This window comes from Ornithorhynchus anatinus, chromosome X1, assembly GCF_004115215.2.
Source record: "Ornithorhynchus anatinus isolate Pmale09 chromosome X1, mOrnAna1.pri.v4, whole genome shotgun sequence".
NCBI classification, from domain to species: Eukaryota; Metazoa; Chordata; class Mammalia; order Monotremata; family Ornithorhynchidae; genus Ornithorhynchus; species Ornithorhynchus anatinus.
In genome coordinates, this window is record NC_041749.1 from 78,507,927 (window position 1) to 78,532,710 (window position 24,784).

The window sequence follows — 24,784 nt, forward strand, 5'->3', positions numbered from 1 at the left end:
GTTTCAAAGAGTACCCTTTCTTAATGTCCTAATTAAAGGTAATTTTATATTAATGCTCTTCCACTTCTGATAAGTAGGTAGTACATAAGCCTATAATGCAGACAGGCAAAGTAGTGGCATATAGTAAGCGCTTAACAAATACCACAGTTATTATTATTGGTGAAATCAGGAAGAGGGGCATGTCTTTTGAGAGAGTGAAGCAACAGGGGGCCTTCAAGCTTCATACCAAATGCAAGGACTGTAAAGCTATGGTGGTGTGCTACCTTCTATATAAATGTGAGTCTTGAACTGTCCATGAGAAGACACTCATACATCCTTGAGCAATTTCAACAGCATTATCTGCGAGTGGTTCTCATCATTAAATGGCATGGCAAAATCATCAGCAATGAGGCTTTAGAATGCAGATACCTCACAGGTTTTGAGGCAATGCTTATTGCCATATGGTTCCTCTGGGCAGGATACTTAAGAAGAATGTACGAGAGCTGAATCCCCAAGCAGCTACTGGACGGTGCAATGGAAAGGGGTAAAACACAAGCACGGGGGTTAAAACAAACGTTTCGAAGACATAGTGAATCACCGTTCCACACCAATATGCCAAAACAATGGACTCTTGGGAGATAGTAACAGTAGTTAGATCAACCCAGTGTGCAGCAGTCAAGAGTGGCTTGCTCTCTTAGAGCAGAAGCTTTAGGAAAATTGAGGTACCAGGAGTTAGGCTTAAAAATGACTGGCTTTGCAAGTGGCAAATACTGCTGTGCAGCTAGAAATGATCTCACTTTGTTCACAGTGAGGAATGGATTTTTTTCAGCCACACCAAACACATGGTTAGTCATGCACCATTAGCTTGACTGTTGGTCCATTAGGATTATGGAATTTATTAAGCTCTTACTATGTGCCAAGCACTGGGGTTAGGTTCAAGTTTATCAGGTCAGACACAGTCCCTTTCCTATATGGGGCTCACAGTCCAAGTAGGAGGGTGAACAGGTATTTAATCCCCATTTTACGATTGAGGAAATGGAGACCCAGAGAAGTGAAGTGACTGGCCTGAGATCACACAGCAGGCAATTGGCAGAGCCAGGATTAAAACACAGGTCTTCTGATTCCCAGACCTGTGCTCTTTCCGTGAGATTTGGGAAAGGGTGCTCATTTGGTAAATGGGAGATGTGGCTTCTAGTCCTGGTTTTGTCTGTAGCTGGCTAACTTTGTTCAAAACTGCATTTGCACTTTGCTATGTACTGCGCCCCTGCCCGCCTACTCATCTGTTACACTCTGAGCCCCAGTGGGAACATGACTGGCAGGGAAGAGAACATGCGAGTGGTGCTGTACCAACCACTAACACTAGAATCACTTCCCTCGGGCAGGTTCTCTGTCCTGAGATTACTAGAATTGAGGCTCATCTGTTGCTCCTGGCAGGAGACTTCAACATCATTATCATTTCACCATTAACAGAATCATTTTCCGAAGTGAAGTAAAGCTCTAGGGTTAATTTAATGTAATGTCTACCAATTTTATTTGAATGTCTGTCTCCCCAGCTAGACTGTAAGCTCCTTGAGAGCAGGGAACGTGGCTACAAACTCTGCAGTAATGTACTCTCCCAAGCACTTACCACAGTGTTGTGCACACTGTAAGTGCTCAATAAATACCATTGATTGGCTATTAGTCCCACTCCCTAAGCACTTAGGTACTCCTTCCCATGTCCACCCCCACAGCACTTATATACATATTCTTATATTCAGTTGCCTCCCTTACCTGAAATTTATTTCCTTGCCTTTATTTTAATGTCTTTCTCCTCCCCGTTAGACCGTAATATACAAGGCCAGTAGTTCTCCTAGCAGGGAAATGTGGTAGTCCATTAAAGGAAGGTACAGGCATTCACTTGTGCTGCATTTTAGTCTCGAAAATATATACGTATGAGCAAGCTTGGGCACCTTGTATTCTTGTCTGGCATTGGCAGGATTAGGAAAGGACCTTGCTCATTTAAGGGTGTACCTTGTCAAATGATTAAAACATAAGTCTATTCTTACCCTAGCGAAAGAACATTAACAAGAAGAAGCTGGTAATTGGTTGGCAACATTATAGCTGGGCCTTTCCCAGTTCTGCTCAGAGGGCTACCGGTTGCTAGAATATATTTATTAATCCAAAATATCGATTGAACTCCTACTGTGCACAGAGCCTTGAGAGACACCCAGAGTTAGGGGATGAGAGGCAGAGTGAATGAAGGAGACCAGAGAAGAATTGGCCAAATGTAAGAGGAGAACAAGGAGAGGACAGTGTTGGTAAAATCAAAGTTAGTGTTTCTGGGAGAGAGGTTGTAGTCCACAGTGCCAAAGGGAGCCAAAAGGTCAAGGAGAATCCATTTAATTTGGCAAGTAGGAGATCTCTGGTGACCTCCTCTTACTGGACTGAAGAGAGCTGAAATCGGATTTTAGGGGTCATTAAGTGGTGTTAGGTACTTGTATGCAAAGTACTGTGCTAGGCACTGAGAGTGTGCAGTGGAGTTTGTAGACATAATACCTGACCTCAAGGAGTTTATAATCTAGTGGGAAGGAGAAATTGAAGGAGAGGAAGTGGATATATATATATAATGGCTGTATATGACTTGATCAAGATATTTGGATGGAAAAGGGAGATGGGGTGGTGGGCTGGACAGTATAGTGGGATCCAGATAATTATTTTTTTTCAAGAGCAGATGAGACAAGGGGGGCATTTGTAGGTAGAGACAACATCAGAGAGTGAGCAGTTAATGTACGACCAGAAGGGAAGAAGAGTGAAGGCCAGTGTTTTTCGAAGATGTAAAGGGAGATGGGGTCAGAGACACATGGAGGGGGTAGATTTTGGAAGCAGGCAGGAAATCTCCTTGTGAGAGACAACCAATAAGGCTGAGAGACTGGTTGTGGGGGTGGGAGGGGGCCTCTTTGGGGAAACTCATACCTATGTTTTGATTTTGTCAGTGAAGTAGTTGGCAAAGGTCACCTGGAGCAAGAAGCAAGGATATCGGAGCCCTGGGGGTGTCAGGAAGCAGTTAGATGTCTGGAACAATCGGTGGGGGCAGTGGGAACAGGAGAAATAATGTTGCTCTGTAGAAGAGAGAGCAGAGCAAGAGCAAGAAAGAATACATTTGAAAGAGACAGTGTTCATCTTTCTCCTGTCTCCTCTCACATTTGTGCTTTATTTATCTTTTTTAGGGTATTTGTTAAGAACTTACTGTGTGCCAAGCGCTGTACTAAGTGCTGGAATAGATTCATGCTACTTAATCCCCATTTTACAGATGAGGTAACTGAGGCACAGAGAAGTTAAGTGACTTGTCCAAGATTACAGGACAGACAAGTGGCAGAGTCTGGATTAGAACCCAGGTCCTTCTGACTCCCAGGCCTGTGCTAAATCCACTAGGTGGTGCCATTTCTCACTAAGCCATTCTGCATTTCATTTTTATTTGCCTAAACTATTCTTTAATCTAGATAGGAGCTGCTAATATTAGATTTCCATACACTGCCTATCATTTTTCTGGTTCACAGAAAATATTTAGTAATCAAAATAATAGTAATTTTCTGGTACCTAAGTTTCTCAGTCTGCAAAATGGAAATTTTTTTTGTGGTATTTGTTAAGCACTTATTGTGTGTTAAGCACCGGAGTAGATGCAGATCAATCAGGATGAATACAGTCCCTGTTCCACATGGGGCTTACAGTCTAAGAAGGAAGGAGAACAGATACTGAATCCCCATTTTACAGTTGAGGAAACTGGGCACAGAAAAGTTTAGTGACTTGCCCAAGGTCACACAGTAAGTGGCAGAGCCAGGATTAGAACCCAGGTCCTCTGACTCTCAGGCCCAAACTCTTTCCACTAAGTCGTGGTGCTTCCCTTGGGCTTGAAAGCTTGGGTGTGCAATAAATGCCAGCTACCCTGTTTAGAGATAAATGAACAGATGCTTGTTTGAATTGAAGGGAGGAACAATCACCTCTTTGCCAGTAGCGAAGATCAAGTGGTGATACACATCTTCTTTTTGGAGGTCTATGGGTGTTAGAATCTTTTAGAATGTGTCTGGCTTATTGTTGTAATGCACTGTCCCAAGTGCTTAGTACAGTGTTCTGCACACAGACAGCACTCAATAAATATGATTGAATCAAAGAATGAATGACTATTTCTGACCCTTGTGGGAAGCCACGTGGTTTCTGCTGCTCACTGTGGTTACCTGTTATTGCTTTTATCCAGCATCTTCCAGCTGCTTAGCCACTATCAAGTCTTAATGATTGAACTAATTGATCACTACTGATTAATTGATAACTAGTATTTATTAAATACTCTGACTTCTAGCTAAATGCACCATCATCCTAGTGAGCCAGTGGTGAGCATGTTACATTTTGCTGCATGTGGCTGACCATATGGGTGATTTGAGCACATTTTGGGTAGTAGGGAAGTTTAAATTTTCTCATGGTGAAAACTTGAATTTGGAAGATGGTCATTTTCTATGGGAAGAAGCAGAAAATGGTAGTTTAAAAAATACTGGCCTCTGCACAGAAGCAAGCTCTGTAAAGTGATTTCTCATTGTATTTTTTTCAATATGGCTACCAACATGGAAACTTTCAGTACATTCACTTATACATGAATTGTTTGTCTTGATTCTTCATCTCTGGCATGTTTCCTCAAAAAAAAAACAAAACCCAAAAAACCTCTGTGTGATTGCTTCACAAATGTATTTTCTCTGCCAGGGCTTGGCCTTGAGATTTTTGGATCAAATTTTTCCATAGATGTTCAATTTTGAAACTATCCATCAGGAACCTGGGGTGGCTCTTCACTAATGCTTTGTTAGAGTGCTTTGGAAATGCTAGGTGCATTCACCTTTATTTGAAATGTTTGACAGAACCATCAAAATTTAAAAGACAAATGTATTTTTTGTGGGTTGTAAATGGCTTTTAACACTAGGTAATCTTGACAATTTTCTTTTAAGAGCACAAAAATTAATATTTCCTATGAATTTATCAACCCAGTATTGTCTTGTGGTAGATACTTGAGCACTAGAACACTGTCCAGGCCTAGCATGAGCATGACCCATCCATTTATTGAAAGATGTTTTAGAATAAATCCGTATTTAGGAGATGTGAGTCATTTAGTATTTTCAGATAGTTGGGTGGATCAGCTGATCGTAAATTGGAGATAATTTCCTAGGAAGTAATTAAAAGAATTCCAAAGCAAGTTATTTTCTAATTTTTTAAAATTCAAATTACACATTTTCTAATTCTGCTATCAGGCTGTCTCCAAAGTAGGTGATCTAAGAGCACCGATGGCATCTAATATTTATAAATTGATTCCCAAATAGCTATTATTCAGCAATATTGATCCCAATTGTATTGGGAGGGAGGGGGGAGAGAAAAGAGGGAGAGAGGAAAAAAAAGAAAATGAAAATAACCCAGAATCTGTGGCTGTACACTCTTGTGAGTGTCTAGGGGAAGAAATAAAATGGGAACTCTGAATAGCAATAGAATCTGAGATGAGATGAGCAATGTGTAAATGTGTAATTAGTACCCAAGTATGGTCCTCCAGCATGGAAAGCCTCCCCAACTATATGGGATTGCCTGGGTAAGAGAAATTAGTGTTGAAAGTCATAACAAAAAAAATAATGGGAAGTATGACTGTCATTTTTGCTCTGGTAAGCCTTATGCACCAAGAATGTGAGCAGACTGGAAACGTTATCAGGAATCTAGCCTTTTGCCTTGATAGGGAGGTTCAGTAATCGGCTGCATTTCTCTTATTTCTGCTACTTCTAGGTGAGCATTTAGATTGTCTTTTGTATTGTATTTTGCTCCCTCAGCCTCCTGTTTCATAGTGCATCATGGGCTTGTACAAGGATCACAATTGATCAAAATTGAGAGGGACTTGTTCTAGAAAGATGCTTGGTTTCACATTCCTCACCAGGATGGTGTTGCACTCTTTTTGTAAGGAAGATAATGGGGAGGTTTACCATCCCTGGGGAGGTTTACCATCCCTATGCACTATTGGTTTTCCAGCAGCTCAGAGAATCGCTGTGTCTAGCTACACATGGGTGCTACTTCAGAGATTTAATGTTCTCTCCTTGTAGGTCATCGACCAGGCCGGAAGTGGCCAGTATCGAACCACTGGATCTTGATGAACAACAATGTTCCCAGAAAGCTGTTGTGCAGGCTCGATCATCCCAGCCAACCCGCCTGACCAGCATCATTTTTGCTGAGGATATCAGTAAGCACTTTGCTAATCTCTTGGTAGATTTGTCCAAATAACTTCCTGGCTCTAGATGTTGCTGACATTTGACAGTTGCATGCTCACTGTATACCATTCACTGTGTGGTACTGGACCACACCAGGCTGTCCTTAATAATAATGATTGTGTTATTTGTTAAGTCCTTACTATGGGCCAAGCACTGTGCTATGAGTTGGGGTAGTTACAAGGTCATCAGGTTAAACACAGGCTTTTTTCCACGGGCGGGGGGGGGGGGGTTACAGTCTGAGGAGGAAGAGCAAATGTTGAATTTCTGTTTTATGGATGAGGAACCAGAGGCCCAGAGAAGTGAAGTGTCTTACCCAAATTCACACAGCAGGCAAGTGGCAGAGCCCGGGTTAGAATCCAGATCGCCTAGGTCCTAGGCCTGTGATTTTTCCACTAGGCCATGTTGCTCCTCAAGTCAAGTCACGTGCACTGGCATTCAGAAGATTAGCCTGCAATTACTGCTCAACCACTGATAATCTCATTTATGAATTAGCCTTATATCTTGTTTTGCTTTTCTGGGTGCATTACCACTCCAGGCAACATTTAGTGATGGCTCTAAAAGGGAGACCTAGCTTCCCACTTCAGAATTCTACATCTGGGTAGAACCTTCCAGGGCCAGCATTGAGCAGGTCACTATTGGAGGTCCCCTTAGAAGCTAGATCTGGAAGGAGCCTCATGTGGTCATCTCGGGCAGATCCCCATATCCAGGGAGGGTGAAAGCCTAAGATCACCTGGGACCAGTTTCCATCCATCCTTATTTTCAAGATTTTCAGGAATGGAGATGCTCAACCTTGCTCAGAAGCATGCATGTCTAGTGTTTAGTCAACTGGTAGTCAAGAAGTCCTATCTTTTTCTATTCTTTAGATCTGGGTTCAGATCCCCTACTTCTGAATCATCTGGACAGATATGAAGAATTTCTTTCACCTTAGAAGTATTTAGTGAGTACTTACTGCAGGCACAGTCCAGGGAGTCAGGAGGACCTGAGTTCTAATACCGGCTCCACCATTTACCTGCTGTGTGACCTTGGGCAAGTCACTAAACTTCTTTGTGCCTCAGTTATCTCATCTGTAAAATGGAGATTAAGACCGTAAATCCCACGTGGGACCTGGACTGTACACAATTTGATTAGCTTGTATCAACTCCAGCATTTAATACAGTGCCTGGCACATAGTAATCCTTAGCACATAGAAATATAATTCCAGCTCCACCACTTGTCTGCTGTGTGACCTAGAGCAAGTCACTTCACTTCTCTGTGCCTGGTACCTCACCTGTAAAATCGGGATTAAGACTGTGAGCCCCATGTGGGTCAGAGACTGTGTCCAACCTGCTTAGCTTGTAAACTACCCCAGCAATTAGAACAGTGCTTGGCACATAATAAGTGCTTAACAAATACTATAATAATAATTATTATTCATAGTAAGCACTTAACAAATACCATTTTTAAAAAAGTTAGACTAGGTGAATAAATACAAGTAATCAAGACAAGGAGATGAAAAAGTATCAGATTCAGTTCCTTGAGGGGAGGAATTGTGTCTTTCGACTCTTTTTTGTCATCCTCGCTCAAGTGCTTAGTACAGTGCTTCTGCACACAGTAAGTATTCAATAAATACCATATTTATACCATATTATATCATTTTTCAGTGATATCTGTTTATAACAATGATATGAACAGATATTAATAAACACATGATGGCTGAGGGATTGGCATGACCTGGCTGGCTGAGGCGATTCAAGCAAGGGATGTCGCGAAGAAGAGGGGACTTCTCAGAGGAGCTTTGGTGGAGTGGAGGGATGTGGCTTGGTGAAAAGGAGGAAGGGTTTTCCAGGCAGAGGGAAAGGTGTGAGCAGTGGGTCAGAGAGTAGAAAGAGAGAAACCATTCAGAGAATAAGGAAGAGGATGACCCCTGGTGTAGCAGGAGAAGAGAGCAGGTACAGAGAACCAGCTGGCCAAGAGCCTTGAAGCTGATGGTCAGTAGTTTCATTTTATAATAAAAGCAGTGGAAAAGTGTTGGAGATAGTTACTAGAGGAGGGATATGCACTGATGAATGTTTTAACAAGAGGACATAAGTTACATGAGAGAGAGGTTGGAGGCAAGGAGACCAGTCAAGAGGTGTGAATGTGAAAAAGAGCTGAATCTGTGAAAAGTTACTGAGAATGAACAGATAGGATTTGGAGATGGACAGAACTCGGGAGGTAACTCAGAGAGGGAGATTTGCGACTCACCTACATAGTGGTGTTATGTGAAAGCATGAGAATGGATATGCTCTCTGAGAGAGTGAGTGTAAAGGGAAAAGAATAGTGGGGGGCCAGCGAATCGCTTTGAGGGATCCCCACAGTTAAAGGGTGAAGATTCTTCCTGGCTTAGGGAGAAGGGAATATTGTGTTGCTAACACTGTATCCCGGACATGCCTTTTAGTGACTGGCCAGGTGCTGCGCTGCGATGCCATTGTGGACATCATCCATGATATCCAGATTGTCTCCACCACCCGTGAACTCTACCTCGAAGATTCACCCTTAGAGCTGAAGATCCAGGCTCTGGATTCTGAAGGTAAGCATTCCAGTAGTATCCTATGCTATTCATTCTTGTTTGACCAGCTGTCCATGATGATGATCATCAATGGGAGTTATTGAGCACTTAGTGTGCAGAGCACTGTACTAAGCACTTGAGAGAGTACAGTACAACATAGTTGGGAGACAAGTTCCCTGCCCACAGTGAGCTTATAGCCTAGAGGGGAAGACAGATATGAATAAATAAAAACTCAGCACTTACATCAGTGACACATAGTAAGCGCTTAACAAGTACCATAAAAATGAATCACTTATAACAATTCATTATGTCCATAAGTGCTATGGGTGGAGGGTGGGGTGAATATCAAATGCCCAAAGTTCACAGAATCAAGTGTATCAATGACACAGAAGGGAGAGGGACCTGGGGGAAAGATGGCTTAATCGGAGAAGGCCTCTTGGAGGACATGTGACCTTAATGAGGCTTTGAAGGTGGGGAGAATAGTGGTCTGGTGAATGTAAGGAGTTCCAGGATAGGGGGAGGTTGTGGGAAAGGGGACGGCAGCAAGGTAGACAAGATCAAGGCACAATGAGTAAGCTGGTGCTAGTTGAGCAAAGAGTGCCGGCTAGTCTGTGGTAGGAGATCAGTGAGGTAAGGTAGGAAGGGGTGAGTTGATTGAGTGCTTTAAAGCCAATGGAAAGAAGTTTCTGTTTGATGCGGAGGTCGTGGGGCAGCCACTGGAGGTTCTTGATTGGGGAGACATGGTCTGAACTTTTTTTTTTTTTGAAAAATCATCCATACAGCAGAGTGACGTATGGAGTGGAGTGGGAAGAGACAGAGTCACGGGGGTCAGCAAGAAGGCAGGTGCATTATACAAGGTGGGATAGGATAAATGCTTGGATCAATGTGGTAGCCATCTGAATGGAGAGGAAGGGCAGATTTTAGCGATGTTGTGAAGGTAGAACCGACAGGATTTGGTGATAGCTTGAATATCTGGGTTGAATGAGAGAGATGAATCAAGGGCAACTTCAAGGTTACGGGCTTGTGAGATAAGGAAGATAGTAGTATTGTATACAGTGATGGGAAAGTTGGGGCAGGGGGAAAGGTTTGCATGGGAATATGAGGAGTTCTGTTTTGGACATGTTCAGTTTGAGGTGTTGGAACATCTAGGTAGAGATGTCCTGAAGGCAGAAGGAAATGTGAGATTGCAGAGAAAGAGAGAGATCAGGGCTGGAGATGTAGATTTGGGAATCATCTGCATAGAGATAGTAGTTGAAGCCATGGGAATGAATGACTTTTTTCCAAGGGTGTGGGTTCCCAGAACTGAACCATGAGGGACCCTACTGTCAGAGGGAGAGAGGCAGAGGAGGAGCCTACAAAAGAGACTGAGAAGGAGTGGTCAGAAAGGAGAACCAGGTGAGGATAGTGTCAGTGAAGCCAAGGTTGGATAAAGTTTCAAAGAGAAGGAGGTGGTACAGTGTTGAAGGCTGCTGAGAGTTCTTGGGGGATTAGGATAGTGTAGAGGCCATCAGATTTGACAAGAAGGTCATTGGTTACCTTAAGGGTGTTTCCATTGATTGAACAGGGCGGAAGCCGGGTTGGAGGAGATCAAAGAAAATATTGGAGCAGAGAAAGTGTAGACAGTGGCTGTAAGCAGTTCTCTCAAGTAGTTTGGAGAGGAATAATAAGAGCGAGATGGGGTCATAAGTGGAGGGAAAGGGGAGAGTTCTTTTAGGATAAGATGAAGTATGAATTGAGAAATGATCCAAATTTTTCTGGAAGAAAATCAGTCTTTCTTGGATCCACCCATCTGAGATGAAGCACCTTTCCCAGATAATTCAGGAAAAATTGGAGTTGGGCTTGAATTAATTATTTGATTATCATTTTACATTGGCTGTGGAGAACTGGCTTCTAGGAGCTCATTACATGTTGCTTGGAGGTGATGGTGATGATTACTGTTGCTCAAAGTGAAGTGGAAGGTTGGGCAGATATCTGGTGAATTCAATCTGTATAGACAACCACTGGATGCAAAGCACCACTTAACCCTCAAATGCAGGGTAGGGTGAGGCCTGAATTATGTGGATACTTGCCTGCAATTTTCCACTCTTCTTTCCCTGGATAGACATGACTGAATACACTTTCCCCAGTTTTTCCAGGTGAGTTTATTTTTGTTTCTTGATCCTTTCTTGGATGGCTCAGATGAGATGGATTCTCATTTCTTTTCTACTTTAGCTAAGGGACGTGTTCCTCACTGTCTCTAGGGCTCTCCACTTATACCATAATAAATCATTCAGTGGTATTTGAGTGCTTACTGTGTGCAGAGCACTGTACTATGAGTTTGGGAAAGTATAATCTAACAGAGTTGGTAGTCATCTCTGCCCACAAGGAACTTACAGTCTACAGTCTAACCCCACTGTAGTATATCTGAAGCTGAGAGATGTGTGTAAGTGGGAAATGGAAACCAGAAACATCCAAAGACGAGAAAGTAAGCTGGAAAAGCCACGGATTTAGATCAAATGATTTGCTATGATTTTAAGCCATTGCCCTTGTTTGAATTCTAGGTTGCTTAATTTTCTGCCAAGATCAGTCCTTCTAGATCGACTCTGTTATGTCCATATGCATATAATTGTATTTCTTCCTCAAAGAATTTACTACTATCCATTATATAGGGGTAACTAAAAAGTCAGATTGTGACCAACAGTTACCACCAGCCACTTGATGCATGCTTGAATTCTTTCCTGTGGCTTAATGTTGTAGGGCCTGAGAGAAGAGTTTGTTGGTGAATACTTGTACTCAAAGAAAACTTTCCCCTCTCCGCTCCCACCCCACCCCTTCCCATCTTAATGGCTGCAGATCTAATAGAGCTCTCTGTAGCTGGGTTTTTTTCCCCAGCATCTAAAGCCATGCTTATTGTTTTGAAAACTGTGCTTCAGTGGATCCAACTGGGGGGAGGGTGGGTGGAATCAGCAGCTGGAGTGTACTGATTTAAGTTGCCTTAGCCCAGTATTCCAAGGCTGGACAATAGAATAGTTCTCTCATTGAATGGATGAGACCCAACTTGCCTGCATCTTCATATGTGTAGATTTGCAGCACTTAGACTTTAGCTGTGAGGTTTCCCAGTTGGTGTTGGGTATTAGCCCCAGAACAAAGAAATAAACTTTAGTAGGTTTGCTATAAAGACTTGAATGCTTTCTCTCCCAAATATATATGCAATTACAGTAGCACTAGATAAGGAGACCAAAGGGACTGATGCCATCCTCTCTTCTCTAAACACAGCCCTGAGGAAACACAATTTAATATTGTGGTTTACCTTTAAAATCAGCTTCAGTTGCTGGGAAACCTTACCAGCTACCACAGTTGACAATCAAAAATATCATGCTGACTGTCCCCTAGGGAGCAGAGTAAGAGACAAAGATAAGCTGTGTAGTTTATTGAGAGGAGGGAAGGATGCTTTTCCTCCCTTTCTTTCCTTTCCTCTTCCTAGAATTCTCTCCCTCCTTTCCCTCTGCCTTTCCCTACATTCTTTCCCCCTCTGCCGCTTACACCCACCATCATTCAGAGAGCCAGAGAAAAGAGCAGGTGGAAAAGCCAGCATGGAAAATGGATGTGACATATGCTGGGCCATAATTTAGGTAATCATGTCCATACTTTTAGTGATTTGTTTCAGCATGTGCTGGGAAAGTATTTCAAGGCATTTCAAAATAAGTCTATTGGGAAAAAGGCACCATTTTTCTATGGGTTTCTGAGGTATTAACAACATGAGCGGTATTGATCAACAACCTTTCTTGGTCACATTTCTGCCTAAGATTTGTTCACATTAAAACAACTTTGATGGGGAAACACATCAAGCATAAAAATGGACTGTTATTTTTAATGTCTAAATTTCTCTTCTGTGGAAGAGTTCAAGGGCCACAATTTACATTCTGGACTAAAACATCTTGCAGAAATGTATTTGTCTTCCCATTGTAACTTTGTTGTACATGTAACAGAGAATCCCAGTGCAAGAGGGAGATGCTTTTTCAAATGAAATGCAATTATAACCCTGGTGCTATGTTTCTTGACAAAATGGGGGCTGAATTGGAAGGTCATATTCTGGAGCCGTTTCCAGAATTCAATGTGAAAGGAGCTGTAGTTTTTCAGATTTTTAAGTATACTCTTTCATTTTCACCTCAAAGTTTTACTTGGACAGGATTGTAATTCCAGTCCCGCCTTTATTTTACTATACTGGTACTGTTTTCTGGTAGGAAGAAGAGGATAGACAAATCATCCTGAACCATTTAGGAGAAAGATTTTTCTTTTAAGTAATAATAATGGTATTTATTAAGCACTTACTATGTGCCAAGCACTGTCTAAACAGTGGAGTAGATCCAAGGTAATCACGTTGTCCCACATGGGGCTCACAGTCTTAATCCCCATTTTCCAAATGAGGTAACTGAGACACAGAGAAGTTAAGTGGATTGCCCAAGGTCACACAGGAGAAAAGTGGTAGAGCTGGGATTAGAACCCACGTCCTCTGACTCCCAAGCCCAGGACCTTGCTACTAAGCCATGCTGCTTCTCTAGTAGTAAAGGCTTGGTTCCACCTATTGTATTTCCATTCAGGGAATACATAATAGTATGTTAAGTGCTTTCTAGGTGCCAAGCTCTGTGCTAAGCACTGGGGTTGATTGATACAAAGTATTCAGATTGTATGCAGTCCCTGTCCCAGTTGGTCTTCATGGTCTACAGAGAGAGCAGGTCTCATGTCTCCATTTTGCAGATGAGGAAACTGGCACAGAGAAGCTAAGTGAATTTTTCTAAGGTCACACTGCAGGCCAGTGGCAGAGATCAGACTCGAGTCCAGGTTTCCTGATTTCCAACACTGTGATCTTTCCAGTACCCCACACTGCCTCTGTAAGTTTTCATATTTCCCATTAGAACAATAAATGAACCACACAAAGAAGGAAATGAATGTTGAATATTGTCTCCATTTACTGTGAAGCTTTTTGGAGCAGTGTGGCCTAATGGATATAGCATGGGTCTGGGAGTCAGAAGGACCTGGCTTCTAATCCAAGCTCTGCCGCTTGTCTACTGTGTGACCTTGGGCAAGTCACCTAACTTCTCTGGGTCTCAGTTATCTTATCTGTGTGAGTCCCATGTGGGACATGGACTGTGTCCAACTTGATTAGCTTGTATCTACCCCAGTGCTTAGTACAGTGCCTGGCACAAATTAAGTGCATAACAAGTACCATTAAAAACAATATAGCACATTTTCCCATTTTTGCACTGAATGTACAGTTCTGTTAATTGAGCTTGATAATTGATTTTTGTGTTCCTTGGTCCTGGGTGGTTGTAGAGGGTGGATAGATTTGCCTTTTTCAAGTTGACATTGATCGTCCTTTTTATAGCACCCCCCACCCCGAAATTCTCTACTTAGTTCAATTCATTAATAAAACAGTGTTTCTAAATGAATAACACATTTTTCTTAAGCCATTGTGACAGTGGTTATTTGTGTTGCTTTTGAAAAAGAAAAAAACATAGAAAGTAAGAGTTGTCATATTTTGTCATAGTTAGGCTAGCTCCATGGTCAATTATTTTTTCTTTAAAGGGAATCAATTGCACCCCTGTTCTTTGTCATGAATTGATCTTTTTTTTTAAAAAATGACATTTGTGAAGCATTTACTATAGGCACTGTACTAAGCTCTGGGGTGGATACAAGATAATTAGGTTGAACACAGTCCATGTCTCATATGGGGCTCACAATCTTTAATCCCCATTTTACGGATGAGGTACGTGAGGCCCAGAGAAGTTAAGTGACTTTCCCAGGGTCCCACAGAAAATGGCAGAGCCAAGATTAGGACCTAGGTCCTCTGACTCCCAGGCCTGTGCTCTATCCACTAGGCCATGCTGCTTGATGTGCAACTGCTCTCTGCAAATCAATGTAGAGTGAAAAGTGAAAATCTTATTCTATTTTTAGAACTGACAGAGATAGCACTTATGTTTTATCTTTCAAGTATATATTTATATATATGCATATGTATATATGTGTATGTTTGAAGCCATCTTTAATTTTCCATAATAGACTTGCAACAGAAACCTAGGTGAAGCAATTTCAATGAGTGGTTAAGATACATGAGAGCTCCATTTTTGAATAAGATTTGCTGGTAGTGTATGACTTCTGATGTACACTGAAAAATATTTTCTTGTCCTAATTCCCCATTTTAAAAGACCCTATTACCGACTGACATGAGAATCTATGCATAGTCCACTGAAAATGAGGCTTTTATGTTGAAGTTTAGCTGATTATTAAATGATATAATCTGGTAATAAGGAGAAGCCAGTCTTGAGCATGCCACAGAGTTTAATGTTGATTTGGCTCCACTGTCATGGAGCAGGGTAAGTGAGTTTAGGATAGGAAGGTAATCTCCTGCTAAGTAAAATGACATTTGAAGCTCCCATATAAACCTGATCTTTGCACTATTGATCAGAGTGGGCTAGTTTGAGCTTTACATATGGATTAAGAGCTCAGATGGGTATTTGTAAGGACTGAGGTACTTTCAATTTTCTGCAGTGGAAGAATTAAATATATGATACGGGCATTTATTACCATTAATTACAAGAGCCCTGCGGCCTTTGACTACTTGAAGAAACAAATTTGGCAGCCCTACAAAAAAATGTAACCAGAATAGTGATTGTGTGCTATAAGGGATTGAGTACTAAACGAGGAGCCAAGATTCAGTTCTGTGGCTGTCATTGCAGAAGTCCCTTAACCTTTACAATGAGGGAAAAGATACTGACCAAAAACCCTTGGCTTCTTAGGGATGTTAAGGAATTGAATAAAGTAACCTCAAGGAAAATGCTTGGTGCTCTTAGGAAATAGGGTCCAAAGTATTATCATCATTGTCACTGTTTTTGTGGCGAGTGCTGCCATTTCCATGAAATATGCGCTTTTTGGGCCTGATTTTTTTTTCCCTTATCTAACTAACATCATTCAGCTGAAATAGAGACAAGGAAGGAACAAAAGCCATGCTAAAGCCTCCATTTTCTGCTACATTGATATAATTGAAAAATGCCTTTCAAGTATTTTGAATTATGTTTTTTCTCTGTTTGCTAAGCTACTCTGATTTAAAGCAGCATGGTGTAGTGGATAGAGCATGGACCTGTGAGTTGGGTGGTCATGGGTTCTAATCCCGACTCCACCACTTGTCTGCTGTGTAGCGTTGGACAAGCCACTTCTTGTCCAACTTCACTTCTCTGTGGCTCATTTACTTCATCTGTAAAATGGAGATGAACATTCAGAGCCCTGTGCGGGACAGGGACTGTGTCCAACTCGATTTGTTTGTATCCACCCCAGTGCTTAGTATAGCAGCTGGTACATAGTAAGCACTTAACAAATACCATTATTATTTAAAGACTTGGTAAGGAATCATCAAAGGTTGAATGCCAGAGCACTTTTGTTCCCATTTGCAATGGTATTCATGAATTTACAATGTCCCTGGCTGTGTTAAATGTCTGCTTTAAGAAAGAAGCCAGTTTGATCTAGTTGTACTGTGTTAAGGCAACCCCATAAGTTGCATGCACTCTTGAAAACTTTGTTCACAGAGCCAAAAATGAAGTGTTGAGTTGAATGATTATCTGATGATGAATGTAGGTGAGTCCAGCTGGTTCCTTTCAGTTCCCCAAAACATTTTTACCTCAATTTGGGACAAGCAGCCTGAATTGATTTGGATAGTAGCTTCCATTTCTTCACTTTTTTTCTATTAGGCACAGAGTATGGACCAGGTGATTCATTACTCTCCCAAAGCCTTTAGACAAAAAGTATTTTTGTAAGTGCTTCCGGCCAAAATTAATTATGGCCTTAAGTAATAACAGTGCAAATTTTACCTCCATATGCCTGCTTATTCTATCTAGGTAGGGCAATCTTTACATGAAATCACACTGGTAGCCTTGCTTTAGCTATCTAATATATTAATGCAACAAGAATGTTGGTCAGAAATTCTTGCACATTAAAGAACTTCAAGCCCATCAACATCTATTCTGCCAGGGGCTGGGGAAGAGTTGGATCAGGAGAGGTCCAGGAGAAGTGAGGCAAAGGGGCTGGGAGAAGTCCGTCTGAGGGGCACCAGGTCTCTCCCTGGCTAGGAAGGCTGGCAGTAGCCTAATCCTGGAATATTTCACTGAAACTTCAGAGTCTGGAAAGTATTACTTAGTATTGACCCAAGTTTGAAAGAGCCGCTTCTGGCATCATCTCTGATAGAAATGAAAATGATTTTACTCAGGTGGCTTGTTGATCAATAAATCATCCCATCAGGGGCTCCAGTGCTGTAAGGTTGGATCAGAGCTAACCATCAGAGCTGCAAAATTATATCTAGTCTAGTTCTACCCAACTTCCTTCACCTGCAGTGAACCCATGTTGGGGGTTTAATGGCTGCTCTTGAATTGGGAAATACCCATTTTTGATTTTTTCTCCAAACAGATAGGAAATGGGGATGTTGAACTGAGACTTTCCAAATTCTGTTTTTCCAATACTACCCTGGCACGCCCACCCCACCCCCCCAGCCCCCTACCCACACATACACCCAGGACATGGACGGGAACCCTAATGCACGTGTAGGCAATGGTTAGAGAATAATGGTTTAAAATGGATCTCAATCTGCTTTAGGGTTTGTAAATTGGGGATTGGATTTGAACCTCAGGAAGCAAATAAAATTGGAAGTCAATTCAACTTTTCTTTATCTGGGAGTTGATATTTTGAGAACACTGAGCATTCCCTGCCAGATTTTCGAGGTCCTATCTGAAAAAGAAATGAGCAGTCTTGAGGGTGAATTTGACTTGATCACTTCCAGAAGTCAGCTTTGGAAAAGGCCCTGTTAAATTTATATCTTCTCCAGAATTTCCCCTCCCTTCCTATCCCTAATTCCCATCAGTTACTGTGGATATCAGTTGATAAGTGGCTGAAGCATGATGTGCTCTCTCTCCTGATTCTGCTCAGTGTCTTTTGAGGCTTCTGGTACTTCCCCTTTATTCCAGTTCCTTGTGCTGTGAGGGAAAGGCAAAAGTAACTAGGAATGTAGGGGCAATGTAAGGTCTTTTGAGGTGACCTTGATTCCTAATTATTTTGATCAAAGAAGGTAGTTTGCCTGACATAAATGATGACCTGCCTGAAAGTGCTTGCTATGCTATGGAGTGACCATGTTCCTGGAGACTGTGCCTTACACAAGGTCTCTGGCCTTTGATGTGTACCCAGGTTTCTTGGTTAATATGGTTTCTGATGTATCTTTTTTTTTTTTTTTAGGAAACACATTCAGCACCTTGGCAGGATTGGTTTTTGACTGGACAATAGTAAAGGATACAGAAGCCAATGGTTTCTCTGACTCTCACAATACGCTGCGGTATGGTTCATCATCATTAGCTGCAGCAATTTTTATTAAACCTTGTATGTGCAAGATACTGAACCAAGTGCTTAGGGACTTTGCAGAAGTAATATTAACAGGATCCCAGTCCTTGAGTTTGCAGTCAGACTGGGGAAGATGATCAAACAAATAATATACCGTGTACATAAAGCAATATGTGAGTGCTGAGGTAGCTGTAGATATGTTGTGATTAGGAAGTGTAAATAAGGGTAGTGATCAATGTTTCCCTTTAAAGAAAAATAAAAGAAAGTATATAGCTAGGGATGGGAGGTAGAGTGCCACTTTAAATTTAAAAAGCACCAGTAATTCCAGAACCAAGTGTAAAATATTTGCTGCCAACTCTGTTCATTCCTAATAAGTTTTGAGTCTCAGTTAATGAAGCTGTGCATCAACTTGGTATTTCCACACACTGTCGGAGAGGGAGACCAGTAAGGAGGCTGATGTGGTAGTCTAGCTTGAAGGTAATATAAGCTCGAATCAGGGTTGGTGACTGAAAATGCGTAGGTGGGTACGGAAAACAACTTGGAGGAAGAAGGCATGGGATTTAGAGGCAGCTTGAATATGGGAGGTAAAAAGATGGAAAGGAATCAAAGCTGACCCTAAGGTTGTGAGCTTCTGAGACTTGCATGAGGATGTTGGACATTGGCCTTAAGTGGAGAACCAGCCTTTTGATCCACCCTTGACAATTATAATTTTTTTTAATGTATAAGGTATTTCTCAAAAAGAGCTCAATTGGCTTTGCCTGTTACAGTCCTTTTTCCTGCCTCCTCTCCCTTTGCCATCCCCCAGTCTCAGGCATAAGCATTCCAGTGGCACTCCTTGCCCTCAGGTGATTTGTAATATCTATAACTCACTTCCAACCACATTTGCGACATTCGTCGTCTTTGTAGGCTGCTTGCAGTGTTAAGTTTGGCGTTATTTTCATGACTTAATGGGAATGCTGGACTCAACTAAGTTTCATGCTGTATTTTTCTATGTTTTCAAAAGAAAAAAAGAGACTCTATCCTTTACTTGTCCCTCTGAAAGCCCAGCCCCAAACCCCAAGAACCTTTTGGTAATGGGGAGGTGATATGAGTGTGGCCTTTTGCTCAGCCCAGCTCATTGGGCATCCATCATAGCTCTAAAGCTGTCAAATCTGTCTTTCATTGACATTCTCTTCCTGCCACTCTTTCTTCTCTGGTCAAAGGCCAGTTCCCCTGTTTAATGTGATTGTCACCTTGGAAACTCCTTCTTGACTTGTTTTGGAATTTCTGGCATGGTGATGAACACCTTCTGAACCACCGTAACTGTCTTCCTAGCAAGTTTCATACCTTCCCCAATCAGAATGATACACGAACAGAATATGAAGATGAATTCAGAGTGATCAAAAACTCAAACAAGAGCTTTTTAGTTTTTCAGTGAGATCAACGTACAATGGCTAACAAAACCGGATGAAGAAAGAAATCCCAAGAGACAGAGCTTATCATAGAATAAAACATGCCCTATTATACAAATGCTGCAGTTATCGATCTTTTTTTGAACCTGTTTTCCATTCCTAATTGTGCATGCAGTTTCTAGAAGTGCAATTTAAAAGCAAAAGCTAAAATTATCTAGAAGTCTGCAGGTGTACTATTCATTTAAAATATTTTATTCATTTTCCAGCATACTCAAGTTTCTAGAGTCTACTTATATACCTCCTGCCTACATATCAGAGATGGAAAAAGTTGCCAAGCAAGGAGATACTGTTCTAGTATCTGGGATGAAGACAGGGAGTTCCAAATTAAAAGCACGGATACAGGAAGTAGTCTACAAGGTAATAATTTGTCATCATTATTTGCAAGTTCAGGTTTATTGTGATGTAGGATAATGATACTTGGGGAAGCACTGTACCCTAATGAAAAGAGCATGGGCCTAGGAGTTAGAGGAGCTTGGTTCTAAACCCAGCTTTGCCACTTGTCTGTGTGACCTTGGGCAAGTCACTTCACTTGTGCCTCAGGTTCCTCATCCTTAAAATGGAGATTAAATCCTCCTCCCTCCTACTCAGACTGAGCCATATGTGTATCCAACCTGTCTATTTTTTGTCTACCCCAGCACATAATACAGTGTTTAGCACATAGTAAGCACTTATTGAGTACCATAATTCTTAAATATGCTGAACAGAGTCATAATGCAAAAAAACCCAAAAACATTTGGGGGGGAAAATAGAAAATCCTGAAGTCTCTTGGAAAAGAGCTAAAGTATATTTCAGCCAAATGGAATGAGCTCAAGCTTTTAAAATGTAATCTAGTAAATGTCCAACCCAAAGAAAGACGAAGAAAAGGAAACGTCTTGCTGTGGCAACTTGGGAGTTTTCCGGTACTGGACCCTCCTGAACAAAGGACCCTTTTCCTCCTCCTTTAAGGCTGTGTGGGATGCCTGACAGGTGCCAGGCCAATAGAGCATTTCCCCTCAGCTGCTTGTCACAATGTCTGGGGAAATGCAGATGCAGTCATGTATTTTGGGCTGCTTAGAGAAGTGCCTGAGCTCCCCACCCCAAGTGCTTCTTGCCTTTGAAGATTTGCGCTTGGCCTTTCACTTTCTAGTGACAAATCAACTCCCAGATTGCTTTGACCTAAGAAACCCATTCTGTGGGATTTAGACTACCTCCTCATGTGCCATGTCACACCAACCCTCTCATAATAATTAATTCCAACTCATTAAATTCTCATCTCTAAGGGTGCTGAGATCAAAGTGTCAAAATATAAGTGTGTTGAACTACTACACTGGCACTCGTCCAAGCGCTCATGGATTTATCCGATTCGTTTCTCTGTAATGTGTGGCAGCAATATTTCCATTTTAACCTTAGTAATGAAATCGTCCTTTCCGTTAACATGCTCTGCTTTTCAGGTTCCTCAAGGTTTAGCTGTTGGTTTTCTATTTCAGTTCAGTTTAATACTCTAACTTAAATGAAGCCAGCTTTAGGAAGAACTTGTTGGCCTTTTTCTTCTGGTGGAGGTTTTAGTAAGCACAGAAATATCCAAAAGGTGGCTAAGAAGAAGAAAGAAAAAAAATCCAAGGCCCTGGATAATCTTTCCTTAAAACAATCAAGACATTATTGTATCTGATATGGTATCTGAAAACAGCTCATTGTGGTATTACCTAGAGAGTAAGCATTTACCTGATACTGAAGATTTCAAGTATTTATTTTTTTTAGTTATTTGAGATGTATATGGCACTACAATGAGGGACTATAAAATCAGGTTGCTTTTTCCTCTCCTTTACCCCCAACCCCCTCAAAAACCCAGAGGGAATGATTTGTAAAGATGCCTTTTCTCCCATTCTTTATTCAAAGAATGTTCAGCCTGCAGAAGTCAGGTTGCTTATTTTGGAGAATATTCTTCTGAACCCAGCTTATGATATCTACTTGTTGGTGGGAACATCCATTTGCTACAAGGTGCAGAAGATAAGACAAGGCAAAATTACAGGTGGGTTCTGGGGGTGTTACTAACATTACCAAGGATTTCTCTCTACTCTCTGGGTACTTTAGTGAAGAGAGGTGAAAGAAGGCATAGCACGTGAAGACATTACTCCCTTGGTTTGGGCAAAATTTCTGTGTCCGAAATGTTCCTGATTTCCTGGTTAATTGTTTTGCTCAACTAAAATGACAGCAGATTGATATGGATTCTCATTTCCTTAGACGTCAATGATAATATAGCAAAATCTGAAATTCCGAAGTTTTATTCAAAAACTTTTGTCTTTACTGATGGCTGAGTGGAAGAAACAGGAGCTTTAGTTTTATTGGAGAAAAAAAATCACATTTTTCCTGCTGAAAATATCAGATTCTTGCCCAATATAGTTGTGGTTTCAAAATTGCATGGAGAGAGAAAGGCTTTGTAGATAAAGCACCATTTAAGAGGGGCTGTGGGTTAAATTCCTTGTAAATTGCAGGCCGAGACACAAGAAACTGGTAAGGACCATTGTTGAGAGTCTTTTTAGAAACCAGGCAAGGCATAGTTTATTAAATTTGACCCTAGCTTTTCTCTAGATGCAGCAGAGATTTCAATTGTTTCTATAAAAATTCCCTTTTTCAGAGAGCAGAAATTGCCCTAATGTAAGCTTTCTATAAGTAGTTGAGCAATTTTCATTGAATCCTTAAATTAATTTAAAAGAAGTGGGAAAAATATCTTCTGACAGGAGTAACCTCATTTGCTTATTTTGAAAAATCACAGTGTGTCAACTTTTTCTATGTTGGAAAGAAGAAAACAAAAACAATTAAAAATAAAACTAAAATTAATCAACCATAATTGACATTATATTGGCATTCTGAAGGATAACATGTTTTTATTATCTCACGTTGTCTTCCCTCTTTCTTTTTTTTTTTTCTTAAAAGTACAGAATTAATGATGCCTTCTGATCAGTATGAACTGCAGCTTCAGAACAACATACCTGGCCCTGAGGGAGATCAGGCTCAACCAGTTGCCAGGCTGGTTCAAGCAACATCAACAGTTACTGCATTGCAGCAGGGACAAACTAACCTAGTGCTTGGGCACAAAAATATCCTGTGTGCGTGTGTGTGCGTGCGTGCGGCTGCCCGCACAAAACACCATCTTCTTCATATTCTTCAGGAGAGATAATTTTCTCCTCTGAACAACTGCAGGGATAAAAATATCCCTTTTTCCCAGCCCCCCCTTACCCCCCAAACCAGTGGTCTGAAAAATCAGAAAGAGCCAAAATAACACTGTTGAGCTCAATTACACACCTCTCCAGATGACTCATTGGAATAATAGAAATGAGAGATGGGGCATAGACTTGGAATCATTCCCTCCAGAAAATTATCAAGTGCTTGGAAGGCTCACCTAGATGATTAGTTTTACTTTGGCAAATGAAGTGAATTTTTATGAGAAATTAGCAAATGAAGTATGAAGCATTCAGTTACTTTCTACACTTGCTTGGAGGATTACTTGCCAACATGTTGGATCTATTTAAGACTCTTCACTCCTCTTTGCTAAAGTAAAAACAGGTTGAGTCTGGTAATTTGATTCTTGTTATTTTGTTTGGCCTTTATACATAAGTATGTATATACACACATGGGGGTGCATGTGTGTGTTCATGTAAAGCTGACTTTTGCTTTCAGCGATGACACTGATAGTAATAAGATCCTGACTGAAAGTTAGTAAGTTAGTAAGTCTGACTGAAAAGACTAATGTGTGGCTGGCTCTCCCTCCACGTTGTTTGCCCCTAAGAGTAGATTCTAGCTGCGCTAATGGGATTGTAGTACACAGGGCCTGTCTCTGTTTTTGCACCCTGCCTCATGGTTTTAATTACTGGCTGTCGGGCTGCTGTGTCTGCTGTATTGGTCTCCCTACAGTTCACTGCTAGGTGTGGTTATTTGAATCTGTTTCACTCTATTTTTCAATCCTCTGTTGTGCCTTTTTTCAGTTCACCGTACAACAGAAGCTCCTGCTATCATGAGCTCTGGTTATTTACATAGCACTGGGTTAGATACAGGGTAATCAGGTCCCTTTCCCACAAGGGAGCAGAAAACTCCTGCCCATTTTAGAGATGAGACAAAGGAGACCCAGAGTGACTTGCCCAAGGACAAGGTCTTGCCCTGATCTCCTGCCTCCCAATTCCGTGCTATTTTCCATTCTCCTCACATGTCCCAGCCAGTGGAGTTGTGCTGCTAGAAGCATTCTTCAACTTTAGTGAGCTCTCAGTGTTCTAGGCCTGAACAGCCAACAACAAGCATTATTATCCTTGTTCATTCTTTCCCTTCCAACAAGTGTATATTTTTCTTTAGAGTTTTGTCCCTTAACTAAAATCTCAGGTATTCGTATGCAAGGAGCTTCCAGATTACCCAACAGCACGATTTATGTTGTGGAACCTGGATATTTGGGTGAGTGCAGGACTAATGAGCTTCTGGGTATTTCTGACTATTAAAGAATTGCTGAATTTTGTTTTAAATGTATTTAGAGCTGGAAAAACTATCAGCTGGACAGCTAACACTCTTGGCCGGGGTCTCATGGTTTAGTTTATAGATCATACACCTTGATCTTTCTCTGGCTCCCCACTTTTTGGACATTTCGCTGTGCAGATTCAGGTAGAGGAAGGACAATTCAAATCAAAATCTCCTGGCTGGAGCATCTTACCTCTGGGGAATTTCAAGGTCCTTTAAAAACTTTAGGAAAACACTGTTCAGGATCCCTTTTCTGATGAAGGGGTAAGAGAAAGCGTGGGAAACCGTAGTAACAGTGAAGGTGGGAAGGCAACTTAGGAGGAGTGGAAGGCAAAGGAAAAGGGGTGTAGGAAGGGAAGGAGGGAGGAGGGCCCTCGTGGATATTCATTCAGGTCATGAAAACTAAAGTTTCAACTTTTTCAGTTATCTATTAAAAAGACTTAAATGTTTTGAATGATTTCGATGATAAATACTACCATTATTCAGTGGCCAATATTATCTTGCCTGCCCAAGATGTAAGAATATTATCTTGTTTAGGTTCATTGTAAATTCCTTCTTAAAAATGGGATTAAATTGGGTTTGAGGGTTTTTTTGTTTTTTATTTTGTGAAAAATTAATTCTTAGCAAGTTGGTCACTCAAGTTCAAAATATATGGGGCATGTGTGCTGTAACGGTTAAAAACCAGTTTGACAGGTAACCTGTACTATGCATTGCTACACTTCTTTCTCACTTTA

At 41.3% G+C, this 24,784-nt stretch overlaps 1 protein-coding gene across 1 annotated transcript in view; it reads left to right on the forward strand.

Moving 5' to 3' along the window:
• Positions 1-24,784, forward strand: part of NUP210 (nucleoporin 210) — a 153,022-nt gene that overhangs the window by 24,580 nt on the left and 103,658 nt on the right. The window contains exons 2-8 of the mRNA XM_029050995.1: positions 6,075-6,211; positions 8,656-8,787; positions 18,019-18,115; positions 19,778-19,928; positions 21,447-21,579; positions 22,490-22,648; positions 23,922-23,990. Of these exons, the coding sequence (XP_028906828.1) occupies positions 6,075-6,211; positions 8,656-8,787; positions 18,019-18,115; positions 19,778-19,928; positions 21,447-21,579; positions 22,490-22,648; positions 23,922-23,990 (878 nt within the window). The remainder of the gene's footprint in view (positions 1-6,074; positions 6,212-8,655; positions 8,788-18,018; positions 18,116-19,777; positions 19,929-21,446; positions 21,580-22,489; positions 22,649-23,921; positions 23,991-24,784) is intronic.